Source organism: Aedes albopictus, chromosome 2 (genome assembly GCF_035046485.1).
Source record: "Aedes albopictus strain Foshan chromosome 2, AalbF5, whole genome shotgun sequence".
In the NCBI taxonomy this organism is placed as follows: domain Eukaryota; kingdom Metazoa; phylum Arthropoda; class Insecta; order Diptera; family Culicidae; genus Aedes; species Aedes albopictus.
This window is the reverse complement of record NC_085137.1, coordinates 62,707,180-62,725,027: the sequence shown is the minus strand read 5'-3', so window position 1 is coordinate 62,725,027 and position 17,848 is coordinate 62,707,180. Positions and strand designations below refer to the sequence as shown.

The 17,848-nt window shown below is 39.1% G+C and overlaps 1 protein-coding gene across 5 annotated transcripts in view; it reads left to right on the top strand.

The window, feature by feature from the left end:
- The window catches only part of LOC109418168 (neural-cadherin), an 800,840-nt gene extending 783,527 nt beyond the window's left edge, over positions 1-17,313 (top strand). For 3 of the 5 annotated variants that reach the window (XM_062849755.1, XM_062849752.1, XM_062849754.1), the window contains exon 11: positions 22-17,313. Coding sequence is in view for 1 of the 5 variants with exons in the window: in XM_062849752.1 (XP_062705736.1) it covers positions 22-137 (116 nt within the window). In the remaining 4 variants the exon portion in view is untranslated. The remainder of the gene's footprint in view (positions 1-21) is intronic. The other 2 variants (XR_009997404.1, XM_062849753.1) reach the window with 1 other exon arrangement.
- The last annotated feature ends 535 nt before the right edge of the window (positions 17,314-17,848 follow it).

Genomic DNA, 17,848 nt, shown 5'->3' with positions numbered 1-17,848 from the left:
ACCTTTCCTTTCCTCCTTCAGGTACTGATGATGAACCCCATGAGTATAGCTTTTTAACGACATGGGGTCCACGTTTTGATAAGTTAGTCAATATTTACGAACCAAAAATACAAATTGAGGACGATGACGTTAGTTAAGGGTAACTCTGTTTCGGTTCGTGCTTTGTTATCCGTTTTTGTACTTTTGGCGGCGATGTGTCAGTGTCACCGCGGTCGCCAGCCGTGTAATAAGTGTAGTTAATTGATATAGGTATTATTTTTATATACATTCGAATCAGTGTAGATATCACGAAGGAAATGAGTATTAAACGAATATTAGCGTGTAAGATTTGAGGAATCTCATTTAGCTAAATGATACCAAACAATACAAAAAGAGAAATGAGAGGAAACCCAGACTTAGCTGTTAAGGACCGTAGTTGTTAAGTAACGATTAAGAGATTTGAAAGATATGAAGGAAAACTGGAACAGTCCTACGTTATAGATCAAGTAATCATTTGGTGCTCTCTTCCATTTACCATTTACCACAATGAAAAGGAATTTTCAGAATGTAGGTTGTTAACTCTAGTTGGTTAGATGATTTATTCTTGTTTGACATTACGAATGAACACCTCCCGGAAATGCTTATTTGAGGCCATGCGAGTTAAGAGTTTTACTCGTTACAGCAAAAGGATATGTATAAGTTGTTTTAGGTATGTTACGTTTCATTTGGTGTAAAAAGAGAGAAAATGTAATTATTGTTGATGTGCCATTTTCCAAAAATATCACCAGTTTCTTACTCATCCGGTAGAATGTTAAGTTTAAAGAAAACATTAAATTACGAGAGGATCTAATGACTTCCACTGCTGTCACACACAAACCTACCGTTGAATGCTGATGATTTTCCTTATAGTTTTTATTAGAAACCAATTCATACTGAGATAATTTCATAACGTTTCAACATGTAGTTTCCGTGTGTCTTGGTTAGGGGACCTGGAAAAATATTGAAATTTTCAGAAAATCTAATGCCAGTACCTAAATTTATTTCGGTGGAGTATTTCAGTAAGGAAGATATTATAGTCCGTACTTCCTTTAGACAAATGTACGACAGAAGTCCTTGAATAATATGCTTCAAATTTCTAAAAAGAGACTGTGATCGGAATGCTTGAAACAATTTCCGCTGTTTTGTATCAATTCCCAGTGAACCTTCTTGAAGTTATTTTTGGTAGAGCATTAGAAAATTCTTCTGGAAATTTTGATTTCATTTATGGTTATATAGTATCTGTTCATAAACTACGTAGGGTCTGAGAGAGAAGCGGGTTCTGGGTACAAAGAATCGTGAATCAACTAACGCCAATTGTATAGCGTTACCACCGAGAAACAGATGTCACACTCTTATCGCTTCCCATCGATCAGCTTTTTAACGGTTGATTCAAATATTCATTAGTAGATCGATTGACCACTCGCAGCGCTGATATCGTTTTTGCTCCTGTTTGACGTTTGCTCACTACCGCCACCTAGTGGCGGCCCGCCCTAATACAGTACATTTAGCATTGGACGATTACCTTTTTGGTGACAATGTTTTCAATGAAATATGTTATAAGTGTTACGTCTGTTTCTCTGTGGCGTTACTGTCAAGCTTTTAGATACAAAACGAAATACGGTTACAGCCTCAGTGACGTTCCCAATATGCAGGAACCGACACCAGGACGAAACTAAGCAAGACACAAACAAAAAAGCACATCTCGCTAAAAATGTGCATAGAAAGTGCACCACGAATATGCTACGGATGAAAGCATTTTTTTATGACCGTTTCTCAACACACTCGCAACTCTATTTGGGCGAAAGATTTGATTCGTATTTTGGAACGAAATCGAATTTTTTACACCATTTTGGATGCGCGTTCAATTTTTGCTGTCACCGTTGTTGATCGATATATGATTTGTTTGTTGGTGCGACATGCACTCCCATAGCTCTACAGTCGTCGTCGGCAAGGCAGTGCATTTTTATGATGTTTTCCAGTTACAATCCTGCCTGCTGTCGCTTGGATGCCACCATCACGAAGCATCGGGTGCCGAAATAAATTCCGTTTCTAGGGAAAAATAAAACAGTTCAATAAAAGTTGAAAACAATGGAGCCATGTAAAATCCTAGGTATGATGCATTGCGATGCGATGGGTTCTAATAAAAGTTTTGATTTATGTACCTATGTGTACATGCTGTGTTGCAATAGTTTTCCCGAATGTGTCGATTTCCGTACGATTGGAAATGTTGATTTTGTCACACTCCCCAGTTCTGTGTTTATCTTCAATACTATGTTTTGATAAATGCCAAAGACAGCGAAGCACTAGCTGAAATCAATTGAAAACTCCCATCCAGGATGGAGTGGAATGGCGACGTATACTGGATGATGCATTCAAGGTTTATCTAACAATTCGATAAAAAAAAAAAGTTTTACTAACAATGACGACTATTCTATTGCTCCCGCTTTGATGGAGTGCATATTGACAAAGCGAAATCGTGTATTTTTTGTTTGGCATAATGTTGAAATTTGTAGGGACAACGAAACGAACTAGAGTATCCTGAAGGGAATTATTTGCCAGCCATAGCCCTTTCCGGTGCACCAAGTTTGGTAGTTCATTTGGAGCGTTTTTGTTGCAATTAAATGTTGAATCGTTCCAATCCAATGGGAAATTAATGCATATTGTCATCCAGTGCTGTTTTTTTTTTATTATTGATTTTCCATTGTTGTCTTATTTACCTTTAAACTGATGTCCTCTTTGGCAAAAATATGGTTTTATTCACACTATTGATTTTGCTGCTTGATTACGGTGACTGTTTCATAGACAGCGACTCTTGCTGTCTTGGCAGAGATATTGCCAATGATTTTTCCTTCCACTCAGCGAAGTAAACCGAAATTCATCAAAATACCTGAAAAAGATCAAAGACCAGTGAGCACGTGCACAACCCATACGGCTATCGACACTTGACCCAAGCAACACACTTGTTATATATTAGTTACGACAGCGCAAGTTTTGGTTGTATAGAAGTTGATTTGACGTTATTCCAACACAATGTTAGAATTACGTAAAATTAACTTCTATACAACCAAAACTTGCCCTGTCGTAACTCTAATATAACACATGTGTTGCTTGAGGAGTATATCGTGTTGCTGAATGCGTTCGAGATGCTCGGAAAGTGCGGTCGGTTTTTCGTGGTGGTCGTTGACTTCGGCGTGCTTCTTCCTCCGTTTGATTCGCGCGCATTTAGGAAAACGACAGTAAGTTCGGGAGTGAGCCGTGAATCAATTCTTTCTACGATCCGAAGTTTTGCCGCCCTGTGTAATATCCGGCTTTCTACCAATGATGGAGCATCGGAGATTGGTGAGTTCGTTACATGTTATTGGTTTGTTGTGAAAATTCGGTAAATCCAGCGTATAAATGGGAAGTTTTGAGTAACATATCTGGGTAACTCTCGCTGAGACCGTCCCACTATTTACACCATGTCTTCAAAAATGTTTAAGGTGGCGATTTTCTGAAGGTACCCCCCAAAAAAGTAAGAAAAATGCATTAGGTTTATCAATTTGATAGACTCCCCGTTAGTTAGAGCCACAACCATTTTTGCGGACCCCTCGATTTTGATCAATTGTTGGCTCATTTAAACCGTTATAACTCAAAAGTTTCTCCAAAAACCACCTCATAACAAAATGTTGTTGAAAAGAGGAAAGATAGGGCTACTATTTACAGTTATAAAAAGTTGGGTCGGCCATATTGATTTTGGCCGCCATCTTGGATTTTTATACCAAAACTGTTTTTTCTCCATGTTGGCAACCACCGATTTTCAAAAATTTTGCGTCAATCGAAAGCAGGGACATTTTTACACAACATATCAAAAATTTAGAGATGTATCTTATTCCTATCAAAAGTTATCTGCACTTTTGTAAATCATGACACTTTAGCGCACTGGGTCAGGTGCCGGTTATTTACATAAATGCAGCGTTATTTCACAGTGTTTACGAACAATTCTTTGAAACCTGAACCCACTAATGGAAAGCTGAAGGTTTAAGCTTTTCAAAACACCAAACAACTTTAAAAAGCAATGTCCGCATCATTGAGAAACAGTCAAAAACGGGAACGAACCTCCAATTTTCCCTAATTTGGCTGCAGGTGCCGTTGTGTATACAAGCAGGCGCCAACTTTGATGCTGTTGGGTGTCGTTGCCGGTGCGCAAGGAAATGTATGAAGAAAACGTGTCATGATTAACAAAAGTGCAGATAACTTTTGATAGGAAAAAGATACATCTCTAAATTTTTGATATGTTGTGTAAAAATGTCCCCGCTTTCGATCGACGCAAAGATTTTGAAAATCGGTGGTTGCCAACATGGAGAAAAACAGTTTTGGTATAAAAATCCAAGATGGCGGCCAAAATCAATATGGCCGACCCAACTTTTTATAACTGTAAATAGTAGCCCTATCTCTCCTCTTTTCAACAACATTTTGTTATGAGGTGGTTTTTGGAGAAACTTTTGAGTTATAACGGTTTAAGTGAGCCAACAATTGATAAAAATCGAGGGGTCCGCAAAAATGGTTGTGGCTCTAACTAACGGGGGGTCCATCAAATTGATTAACAAAATGCATTTATGTTACTTTTTTGAGGAGGACTTTCAGAGAATCTCCACCTTAAACATTTTTAAAGACATGGTGTAAATAGTGGGACGGTCTCAGCGAGAGTTACCCATCTTCCAAAGACAATCAAAGATAGTCATTTTACATATAACTAATGAATAAATATTGTACAGTTCGTCGCTATTGGTGTCGGCAAAAAAATGAACTACAGCTTGATATCCGACAAACATTAATTGTTGTTCGGTTTCTCATTTATGGACTTCTTTGATTGGTTCGTCACGAGATGCGTCGTGTTTCAATATATCGATTTCATGACAAGTAGCATATTGGTTCACCAGTCCTCCCAATTGCGAGGTGACGCAAAATCTTTTTCATTCCATCAATTTTCATTTAAAATTTTCATGGTCTCGCCATTTTTCCAAACTGTGAGGTGACACATTTCTTGTACAGTTGCATGGATCACACCGCTTACCAAAGTGAATCCTTGATCTGTGCAACCATCAATCCCTCCCTACTAACAAAACTCCTTTCCGTGACAAGTGAGGAGGGTCCAGTAGTACATACAACCTCTAGTAGCAACGGTTGTCGAACTAACATTCCTTCCCTTCCCCGGTTGATCGTAAGGACTTGGCCAGCGTCTTTATTGATGATGGTGGCAAACCCCAAGCCATTGATTCTCTGTGCAATTTTGCTAGCTCAGATCTATCACGGAGTAGCAACTACGAAGTGTACGGTCACCAATGACAATGCTCATGCTCATGCTTTATGAATGCGTATGAAAGCCAAGCTGTGTGTCGATTCTGCGTCATAAAATAATGAGTTGTTATGGATTGTATAAAGGCCATTTCATTAGTTAGACCTTATGATAATCTTAGGTTTATTTGACTGAGGTATATAACTAACTTGATCGATTTCTCTAATTACTATTTGGCCGATCCACCCACAGTCAATTCACACAGAGTTTGGAATTCCATCGCGAATTACTGAGTGGCCTATACTCAGCTTGTGCTACACTCGACGAGTATAACACATCGTGAAGCGACATGCTCGGGAACGCTTTCCGTAATGTGCTATTCATTCTCTTGCCCGGTTCAATACGAGAACGCAATCAAGAAAAAAGATGCTCAGCGACGCCAATGAAAGTAAGGCATTCGGCAAGAATATTTTATTGTCATAAGTCTTGATTATTATGACAAACAACCTGCAATACCTGCAATGGGTGTCATTGGGCCAAAGTGGGGTGACATTGGGCCACTATTCCGCACATTTAGAGTACGACGAGAATGCATAATGTGTGCTAAACTACTAGAATACATACAGTGTATCAAACAATTGTCCGTACAGTATTTTTTTGGTGAAAATAATTTTTCATTTAAATGTTTATAACTTTTTTATACGTCGAACAAAAACGCTGAAATTTTGACAAATTTTAACCCATATATAAAAGCTCCATTGGTAAAATTTTGAGCGAGATCGAATAAGTTTTTTGAAAGTTATAGAACTTTCAGTAAAACTTATAAGATTTTTGAACACTTTTTCAAAACATTATATCTCAATATGTACTTGATGAAACTTTTTCATTTTTTTTTTGTTACAGCTTATACCTAAGGCTTTCATATGCAGCTTCGTTTGAGGTATTATATTCACTACATAAAATATGAAAAATCTGTATATGTTCAGAGTGTCATTTGGAAATTTATCATATTTTGATCAATAAAAGTGCCAAGTGTTTTCAACTTTTTTAAACTCTCTTAATGTAATATTTTTATACAGGACCTACTAAACTACATATGAAGAGTAGATCCTATGAATTTTTCGTTCAGTCAATGCACTTTTATTGGTGGAAAACGTTTGACAGATTATATGTGCAAAATATAGTAAATTTTTAAACATCGTCAGCTATATAAGCACATTTTTCATATTTTTTGTAGTGAATATAAGACCTCAAACATAGCTGCATATGAAAGCCTTAGGTATAAGATGTAACACATAAAAAATTGGAAAAATTTCATCGAGTACATATTGAGATATAATGTTTTAAAAATGTGTTCAAAAATCTTATAAGTTTTACTAAAAGTTCTATAACTTTCAGAAAACTTATTCGATCTCGCTCAAAATTTTACCAATAGAGCTTTAATATTTGGGTCATAATTGGTCAAAAATGCAGCATTTTTGATTGACGCATATAAAAAAGTTATAAACTTTTGAAAGAAAAATTATTTTGACAAAAAATTTGCTGTACGGACAATTGTTTGATACACTGTAATTCTAAGATACTTGGCATCCACCGTTAAATTCTCTGACTTCTATTGAATCCGTAGGTTCGATGGACCAATGTTACCCTCTAGGCCCAATGTCACCCCGAACGACGGTACCATGAATACAATTAAATTAAATAGTATGTTACGTTTTAAAAGTGAAAATGCGTTAAATAATGATGAAAATACCGTATATTTACAGTTGTTTCAATCCAACGATGAGAAATCATCACTTAGCGATGCCCGCTCATCATTGCAGCACTCTATATCGTAGTATCTTCTTTGTTTTCCTTCGTGAACCATGCGACTCGACGAGAGAACATAGACACGCTTGGTAATTGAAACAGAACCAACAGAAGGGACGAAAAACTGCTGAGTGGTTCACTGATCACTTCGGCAGCCAAACACTGCACATTATTTAATAACACAAAAAGCGGATCGGTGAACAGAAATCGATAATGTCAGTTTGGCCCTTATGAAAAATCATTGTTGAATACACTTCTAAGTAATTGTTACAGTATTGAAGAAGATTGTCACCTCTCTCAGTCTCTTACGATTCTCCTTCTTTCTGGCGTAATGTAGCAACTAGCACAAAGCTTTGTTTACTCCTCAGCTTAGTGTTCTATATATTATATTCTCCATTACATTGATAAACCTAACCTTGACAATCTTTGACTGTTCTCAGGTCATTTGACATATGTCTTCATTGGGGGTTATAATGGGTGAAAATTCATACTCCTACAGTCATTGTTCAATAACTTTTGCTTCTTTGTATGAAAAAGTGATTTGATCATTGGACTGTGATCTTTGATAATGCTTTGATGATACACAAATGATGAAAATATATTTGGAATTCGTCAAAATTGACCGAAATGTTTTGGTATAAAAATTCAAGAAGGCGGCCAAATTCAATATGGCCGATCCAACTTTTTGTTATTGTAAATAGTAGCTCTATTCTTCCTCTTTTCAACAACAATTTGTTTTGAGGTGGTTTTTGGAGAAACTTTCGAGATATAACGGTTTAAATGAGTCCACATTTGACCAAAACCGAGGGGTCTGCAAAGATTTTTGTGGCTCTAACTATTGGGGGGTCCATCAATTTGAGTAACCAAATGTATTTTTCTTACTTTTAAGCGAGGACTTCCAGAAAATCGCCACCTTAAACATTTTTGAGGACAAGGTGTAAATAGTGGGCGGGTCTTAGCGAGAGTTATCCATACACAAATCAACTCATAGAGTTACTAATTTCGGCATTACAGTCTTGGGGAATCAAAACGATAGTTTTAGATTTTTCCCAACGTTTCTAAAAAAGACACTACACCGTCTTCAGCCAGAGGCTGCACAGACTGAATATTACCAACACGAGACAACGGACAACACACATAACACCCAGTGGCCCAATGGAGAATTTTCCGTGTGACGAAAAGTTTTCCCCGACTGGAGCGGGAATCGAACCCGCACTCCGAGGCTTACGAAACGCCTAGACGACTGACGCCGCTAACCGCACGGCCACGAAGCCCACCAGTTTCGACTCGTATTAGAGTCTTCTTCAGGGGATAATTCTGATTTATCGTTTTTCGTTTGGGTTGACATAGAACTGTCGGTGTCTAAACTATTGAACATTGGATGTAGGATATTAAGTGAAATGTAGCGAGTTTTCTTAATTTCACTTAATGAAGCAACTAAATTCTTTGCACTACACATCTGGTGGAGGTAACGGTTGGTTTGAACCGGTGAAGCTAGCCGTATATAAAACTGAATCAAGCCCCATCATGCGCCACATCAAACTGCGGCGATTTTTGTAACCTTTAGCATGGTTGACAAATTTTGTGCGGACATAAATAATGGAGACCAGAAATTCCACGATGTCAGCTCAAAATCCAAGATGGCGACTCCAAATTCAAGATGACGACTGTTTAATGGTGCTTTAGGCTGTAAAGCCATGCAATATTGGTATGAGGAAGAAGTCTGGAGTCCAAAAATGGTAACCAGAATATCCAATACGGTGGTCTGAAATCAAAGATGGCGGCTTTAAATTCAAGATGGCGACTGTTTAATGGAGTTTTAGGTCCTAGAACACGCAATATGGGAATATTTTGATTTTTGAGTTCGGATTCTTCTGGCGACCGGAATATCCAAGATTGCGATCTAAAATTTAACATGGCGGCTCCAAATTCAAGATGGCGGTTGATTAATTTTAATTTAGGCTCGAAAACCAAACAATAATAGTATATTTAGCATACCGAAGATGTCTGGACTCCAAAAATAACGACTAGATAATACAAGATGGTGATCTGAAATCCGAAACAGTGCCTCAAGATGGCTGCTGTTTAATGGAGGTTTAAGCTTTAAAATCTTTCAAAAATGGCGACCAATATATCCAAGATTGCGGTCCAAAATATAAGATGACGTCTCAAAATTCAAGTCGGTTGCTATTCAATGGTGTTTTGGGCTAATAAATCATTCAATATGGGTATATTTGGTATGGAAATTTTCGGATTCCAAAAATAGCAATCATAATAATCAATATGTTGGTTTGAAATCCAAGATGGCGGCTCCAAATTCAAGATAGAGGTAGTTTAATGGAGTTTTAGGCCTAAGACGTAATATGGGTATATGTGGTACGGGGAAGATGTCCGGAGTCTAAAAATGGAGACCAGATTGTCCAAGATGGCGGTCTAAAACCCAATAGGGCTGCTCAAAATTCAAGATTGCGGTTTTCTTAAGAATTTAAGGTTCAAACATCAAAAACTAGATGTAAACGATATAGTTTCCGGGGCCATGAAATCATTTTTTGTCAAACGTATGAAAGTGCGATATTCATCTACATATCACTTGAGTTTTGTGGATATGGATTTTCGAAGGCACGAGAAAGGAACAAGCGCCACTATTTGGATTAATTAGGGTTTTTTTCATCCAAATGCTAGTTCAAAATACTCACATTTGTGTTCTATGCTGTTCATTCAATTTTGGCTTCCTGCACCTAACTATCAAAGTTTGGTTGGTTTGCTCTTCGCTCTAAGACAACATCAACGATAGCGTATGAGAGAAGAGATAAAAAGGGGCACCTAGTGTATTTAACCCCCAAAACCCCTCCCTTGTGCACGGGCTTGTGCTGTAAACACCCTGATGCCACGTCTTTTGAAAAATGAATGAACTCCACCTTTTTTTCTGAATCGGTACAGCAAACTCTGAATCAATAAGCCCTCAAGATTTTGATAGCCTTTTTAAAACAAATAGTCTTGCTTATCTTTATAAATTGTCTTTTAGATTCACAAGCCGTTTTGAAAAGTTTGTCTTTGTTCGTAACGAGAAAACCTCCTTTAGAAAGAAAATATTTTACCAAGTTCAGGCAAAACTTCACAAAAGATCTATAAAGATGTCTTTTTATTTATTCCAAGAAAAGTTTGTTTTATTTAATGAAAAAATCTAGGTTATTTTTATTTTGTATCTTTTGACACTTGAAAATATTGTTTCCATCCAGTATACTTTCGGAAGAGATTCTAGACGTGTGTGTGAAAATCGTCTTTGCACAAATATTTTCCAGTACTTTCACAAACATTTTTTAAGAGTTGATGTCAAAAATTACTTTCAGAATTTCATGTAAATGAATATTAACTACTGAAATTTTGCCAATATCATGAAGATATTTTAAAAAATTTGGAAAGTTTTACAAACTGGAATAGACTACTTTTTCGAATTTTGTTCCCAAAATATTTGAACCTGTTGTCAAGCACGGCGTGTGTCGCTTGAATAACGAGATAAGGCTGAACTTTACAGGTTATCTGTCATGGGTTTTTTACTTGTGGCAGAACCCGTCATTGTAATATATTTAATTCACGAAAATGAAATTTAAATAATGTCCATTTCCAAGCACTTCTACCAGGAAATTATTCCAAAAAAAATTACAGGATTTTTGCCTACAATTTATCTTAGAAGGAAGTGTTGCCCAAACTTTCGGAATTTAGCTAAAATCTTCAGGGATTAGACAAGATACTCTTCAGTCTTCATTTCATTTCAATTCTTTTTAAAATATCCATTCTGAATCGGCTACAAATACTTACACACATTGCTCAGAAAATCATGTCTGCAGGTTTTTCTTCATTGGCTTCCCAAGAAATTACACAAGAAAACTTTAAAAAAGTTATCAAAGACCTCAAGTATCTCCACCAGCCAGATTTCCGAAAATTCTTCCCAGAACCCTGAAATCCCTACAATTCATTCTTAAATTTCTCAAAAATCACGAGAAGCCCCACAGTTCCAAGAGTTATATATAGTGTTGGTAAAAACTCAAATTCTCAAATCTCACGGTTGATTTGTTTCACGTGCGATTCTTGACTCGCCAAACTCACCGCCGAAAAAATCATGCATGAACTGACTCGCGATTTCATTCATTGCATCATTTCTTGGTGTTCTTATTATTTACATCAAAGTTTTTAGGATTATATGATAGAACAAAAGCAAAGCCTTACAAGCGAACGAGATTTCGGAGCTTGACTCGTGAGAGCGAGATTTTGCATGAAAATCTCGCACGTGAGAAAATGATTCAGAATCGCGCGCGAGTTTGCTCACGCAGGGGTGGTTCATGAGTCTGCTTTGAGTGTGATTTTACCAACACTGGTTATAAATACAGAGTTCGATATACTTTTCAGAAAATCCCAAAGCTGGCTGTAACAAATTCCATTCGCAAATTTATCAAAACTGGATCTAGGGTTTTACACAAAATTTGCCCGTGTTCGTGTCTACCCGGGTAGAGGCTAATGGCAAACAAAGGACAAAATAATAACTGGTTTTGACATCATTTCTCGTTTTGCCATTCTTCTGTTATTATGAAAAACTTAAAATGGCAAATCAATAGCAAAATATACCTTCATAGCAAATTTTGTCATTGATATGTTATTCATAACATTCCCAGTTGTGCATTTGGACGAGTCGGACGTGTGCTCCGTATCTCACCACGCGATAGACCTCGTATAAGTGGAGTTTTTTCCCCCGCAAGTGCGGAAGGTTTTTTATATCGTACGTTTTCCTGCTTGTGCGAAGTGTAGTGTCGCAAGGTGGTATCCTGCGCAACCCGGGAAGCGAGGTGCTTGCATCATCGTACATCAAAGAAGAAGCATCGCATCCAAGAAAGTCATCTTTATCGCCATCATCAGCCCCTCCGTCATCGAAGAGGACGGCGGCGACGGGTGCGAAGGCAGACGCGACGGACAGCTGTACCATCGACCTGCCTGTGATAAATATCTGCCTGCTTCGGTCAGATAAGTATCACTCTTTCGATACACTCTTTTGTCCGCCCAATTTGTTTTGATCGCTTTTGTCTATTGTATCCCCAGTCCACATTCGACCACGTGCTTTTTTGACATCCATAACAGTGGTTCCCAAACTACTGTATACGGGTAAGGGTGTACAAACTGTAAATAACAGAACTTTTTTTTGTGTTTTTTTTTATTAGCTATTTTTTCTTTTTTTTTCAATACCGTTTTTTTTGCATCCTACAGGGTGCGCTAAAATAAACATAAGAATTGAATTCGTATATTATTAGAACAAGTTTTTTTTTTGCTTTATTTTTTTTATATTTTTATCATTGTTTGGTTTACAAACCAAACAGTTGTCGTCCTAAGGAAGAAAGTGCACTGTAAATACTTTAAGGTTTTTCTCTTCCTCTTTTGCACTTTTGAGTTATTTTCCATAAATTTGTTTCCACATGGACGATTCGATTGGAGGCGAAACGCCTCCCAATGGTATCATTGCTCGTACGCGTTTTTATCAGCCATCTTCGCCTGGACCTTGGGTTGTCTATTTCCGGCGCAAATGCAAACCATTGAATATGCTTTCGATTTCTCGAGAGCTGACGCGTAAGTATCCTGGGACCGTTATTCACCAAGTGAAAGCATCCAAGCTGCGTGTTACCGCACCTAGCTACAAAGCAGCAAATGAAATTGCTCAACACGAAGCGTTTACTGTTGAATACGCGGTCTATGTGCCAGCACGAGAAGTGGAGGTGGAGGGGAAGATCCTCGACGAAATGCTGACATGTGAGGACATCAAGACCGGCTTTGGTCGATTCAAAAATAGGTCAATTCCTGATGTGGCTATCCTAGACTGTAAACGCTTATCTAAGGGTTCCATGGAAGGAAATAAAAAGGTGTACTCGCCTTCAGCGTTTTTTCGAGTGACTTTTCCAGGTTCCGTCCTCCCGGAATTTGTTGTAATTGATGGTGGTTTTTACCCAGTGCATCTTTTTAGGCCGAAGGTTTTTAATTGTACCAAATGCAAGCAGTTTGGTCACAGTGATAGCTTTTGCGACAACAAGCCCCGTTGTGGCAAATGCAACCAAGCTCATTTGGAGGACTCTTGCACACAGGAAGCGGAAAAATGCAGCTACTGTGGCGGAGATCCACACGACTTGCAAGTTTGCCCGGCTTACAAAAGACGCATTCGAAATGAGAGTCGCTCTATCATAAAGCGCTCCAAACAGACATATGCGGAGATGGTGAAATCTTTTAAAACACCAGATTCCGTGTCTGAATCAGCTGTCCCAGTTGAAAATCCCTATCAGGAGTTGTCTTCCGATGATCAGGACGATGGCGAAACTGATGAGGGTAGATCTCTTTCGGAGGTACACGCACCTGGAAAAAGGAAGTCATCATCTTCCCCGGGATTGCGCCGAAAGGTCTTTTTAAAGTCTTCCCTCAAAAGTTTGCCTAATGTTAAAGGAGACGGGGTAAACTTAAAAACTCCGAAGAATCAGGTTCCTTCAACTTCAGATCCATGTTGTAGCAAGAACCTGTCACCCCCGTCTCCACCTGTTAAATACACTTCAAAGAGAAATAATCGACAAGGTAGCAAGAAAAAAGCTACCAAAGTTCCTCGCAGTTCAAACAAGCCTCCTAGACCCAAGCGAGGACTGTTTACTTTTAGGGTTCTCGTGGATCGCTTATATAATGCCCTCAGCCTTCCAGAAACATTTAGAGGCATTATTGATATGTTTATACCTACAGTAGAAGAATATCTTCGGAATCTGACACAATCATGGCCCCTCCTTGCTGCGATCATATCTTTCGATGGATAATTCATCAAGTGAGGTACAAGATATGATCACTGTGCTACAGTGGAACTGTCATAGTCTAAAACCTAAATTAGACCTGTTTAAGTTTTTGATTCACAACTCTGATTGTGATATATTTGCCCTTTGTGAAACATGGCTTTCTTCTGAAGATGAACTCAACTTCCACGATTTTAACATTATACGCCAGGATAGAGATGATCATTATGGGGGAGTTCTTTTGGGGATCAAAAAGACTTACTCATTTTATAGAATTCCAATCGCGACTCATCCTGGCGTAGAAATCGTCGCTTGCCAAATAAACGTAAAGGGTAAAGAACTTTGCGTAGCTTCTGTTTACATTCCTCCAAGAATTTCAATTAACCGCCGTCATCTTTGGAATGCGGTTTCTGCACTATCACATCCAGTTTTAATTCTGGGTGATATGAACGCGCATGGTACAGGGTGGGGCGAACCATATGACGATAATAGAGCGGCCGTTTTCTATGATTTGTGCGACGATTTCAATTTGAATATTTTAAATACAGGTGAAGTGACACGTATTGCATCTGACGGCAAAGAAAGTCGTCTCGACCTATCACTGGGGTCAAGTTCACTATCATTCGATTGCTTGTGGAAGGTAATCGAGGATCCTCATGGTAGTGATCACTTACCCATTATAACCACCATAAAGCATAATAGTGAAAGGTCAGACCATCCAATTCAGGTTCCTTTTGACCTCACAAGGAATATCGATTGGCAAAAGTATGCAGAAGCGGTATCTTTTGGCATCGAATCATTCAATCCCCTCCCACCTTTGGATGAGTATCGATTCCTGTCTGAACTGATATATAAGAGTGCATTAGAATCACAAAAACGACGTGTTCCAAGTGCAACCTTCAAAAGAAGACCAGCCACACTAGGCTGGGATGATGATTGCACCCAGTTGTATCTTAAAAAATCTGATGCTTTCAAAACTTTTCGTAGGCACGGTACCTCAGATCTTTATCAAGAGTACGCAAAGCTCGAAAGACAGCTGAGAAACCTGCTGAAAGCGAAGAAGCGTAGTTATTGGCGACACTTCATTGAGGGTCTCTCAAGAGAAACTTCAATGACAACGCTTTGGAGAGTGGCTCGCAACATGCGAAACCGCTCTTCTTCTAATGAGAGTGACGAATACTCCAACCGTTGGATATTCAGCTTCGCGAAAAAGGTCTGCCCAGACTCAGTCCCAGCACAACCGATTTCTTGGGAAACATCCCCAAGAGACGGTTCTCTGGACAGACCCTTCAGTATGCTGGAACTTTCTATGGCTCTTCTTTCATCAAACAATTCCGCTCCGGGACGCGATATGATCAAGTTCAATCTTCTAAAGAATCTCCCAGATATCGCGAAAAGACGATTACTGGACCTGTTCAACTCATTCATGGAGAACAACATCGTTCCGCATGAATGGAGACAGGTCAAAGTAATAGCTATTCAAAAGCCTGGTAAACCAGCGTCTGATCATAATTCATACCGCCCAATTGCTATGTTATCATGTTTAAGGAAATTGTTGGAAAAAATGATCCTATCACGACTCGATCATTGGGTCGAATCGAATAACTTGCTTTCAAATACACAGCTCGGGTTTCGCAAGGGCAAAGGAACAAACGATTGTCTAGCGTTGCTTTCAACAGATATTCAACTGGCCTTTGCGGAAAAGGAGCAACTGGCTTCAGTTTTCTTGGATATTAAGGGCGCCTTTGATTCAGTTTCCATAGGAATATTGTCAGAAAAACTGCACAATAGTGGACTTCCAGGAATTTTAAATAATTTCTTGTATAATTTGCTGTCAGAAAAACATATGAGTTTCAATCTCGGACAACTGACAACTTCCAGAATTAGTTACATGGGCCTACCCCAAGGCTCATGTTTAAGTCCCTTGCTTTATAATTTTTACGTGAAAGACATTGATAGTTGCTTGGAAGGACAATGCACGCTAAGACAACTTGCAGATGATGCTGTGGTTTCTCTAAAAGGCCCACATGCAGAAATGTTGCAAAGACCATTGCAAAATTCTCTAAATAATCTGTCAATCTGGGCAAGAGATTTAGGGATCGAGTTTGCTCCGCAAAAAACTCAATTGGTTGTGTTTTCTAGAAAGCGGAACCCAGCCCAACTGAAGCTCAATCTTTTGGGAATAGAAATCGACCAGTCTTTGACTTCGAAATACCTTGGGGTCTGGTTTGATTCAAAAGGCACTTGGGGTACCCAAATCAAGTATTTGGTGCAAAAATGTCAACAAAGGATCAATTTTCTACGCACAATTACCGGAACATGGTGGGGTGCTCACCCGGAAGACCTCATAAAACTTTACAAAACGACTATTCTCTCTGTTATTGAGTATGGCTCTTTCTGCTTCCACTCAGCAGCAAACTGCCACCTAATAAAGTTGGAACGAATTCAATACCGTTGTTTGCGTATTGCTCTCGGCTGTATGCACTCAACGCATAATGCGAGCCTTGAGGTCCTGGCAGGGGTGAAACCTCTCCAGAACCGATTCTGGGAGCTCTCGCTAAGGTTACTTATCAAGTGTGGAGTGAGCAACACACTTGTCATTGAAAACTTCGAAGAAATGCTCAGTCTGAACACTCAATCAAAATTCATGAGAATTTATCTGTTCTACATGTCATCTGACATAAGCCTACCAAGTTATAATCCTCCTCGTGTACACTTCACTAATGACAGTACCTCTGTTAAATACGATCTGTCCATGAAACAAGCTATTCATGGAATACCAGATCAACTTCGATGTATATCTATTCCTCGCATTTTTAACGAAAAGTACCAAAATGTCAATTCCTGTAAGAGATTCTTCACTGATGGGTCTCGCATAAATGGATCCACTGGTTTCGGTGTCTTCAATGAAAATTCCACCGCCTTCCGCAAACTTCAGGAACCTTGCTCGGTTTATGTTGCTGAGCTGGCAGCAATCAATTTCGCTTTGGGGATGATTTCAAACATGCCCGTAGACCATTTCTTCATCTTCTCGGATAGCCTTAGTTCGATTGAGGCACTCCGGTCGATGAAACCTGTAAAACATTCATCTTACTTTCTTACAAAAATAAGGGAGCAGATGGGTGCACTGGTCGAAAGATCATACAAGATTACCTTTGTATGGGTCCCCTCACATTGCTCAATTTATGGCAATGAGAAGGCGGACTCTCTCGCAAAGGTGGGCGCACAGGAAGGTGAGATCTATGATAGAAGAATTTCACATGATGAATTTTTCCATTTTGTTCGCCAGAGTTCTCTTCAAAGTTGGCAAAATGATTGGCAAGATGGCCAGCTGGGACGGTGGTTACATTCCATTATTCCTAATGTTTCTTTGCGAGTGTGGTGGTATGGTCTGGATGTAAGTCGCAATTTCATTCGCGTGATGTCAAGACTTATGTCCAACCATTACTCGCTAGACGCGCATTTACACAGGATTAACCTCGCGTTGAGCAATGTTTGTACTAAGTGCGGTTCCGGTTATGATGACATCGACCACGTAGTTTGGCAATGCCCGGATAATGACGCCTCCAGAGCGCTACTATTGGATACCCTTGAGGCCCGAGGTAGACAACCCTTTGTTCTTGTGAGAGATGTGTTGGGGACCCGCGATGTCACATATATGGGATGTATTTTCGACTTTCTTCGCTCTGCTGGTATAAAAGTTTAATTCGCTTGTGTTTTCTTCTCCAGTTTTTTTTCTCTCTGTTTTGTCCTCTTTGTGTTACCAAGCTACTCCTGGCCATCCGGAAGACCAAGTCCCACAACAAGTTGGTACCAACACCACAAGGCACCGAATTCGCTAGCAAGATGCGATTCACCCCCGGATGAGCTGCAGTGAAACCTTTGGCCCAATCCTTACCCTGTCCATCCCTCAAAATGTGACCCTCTAACCTCGAGCTGCCAC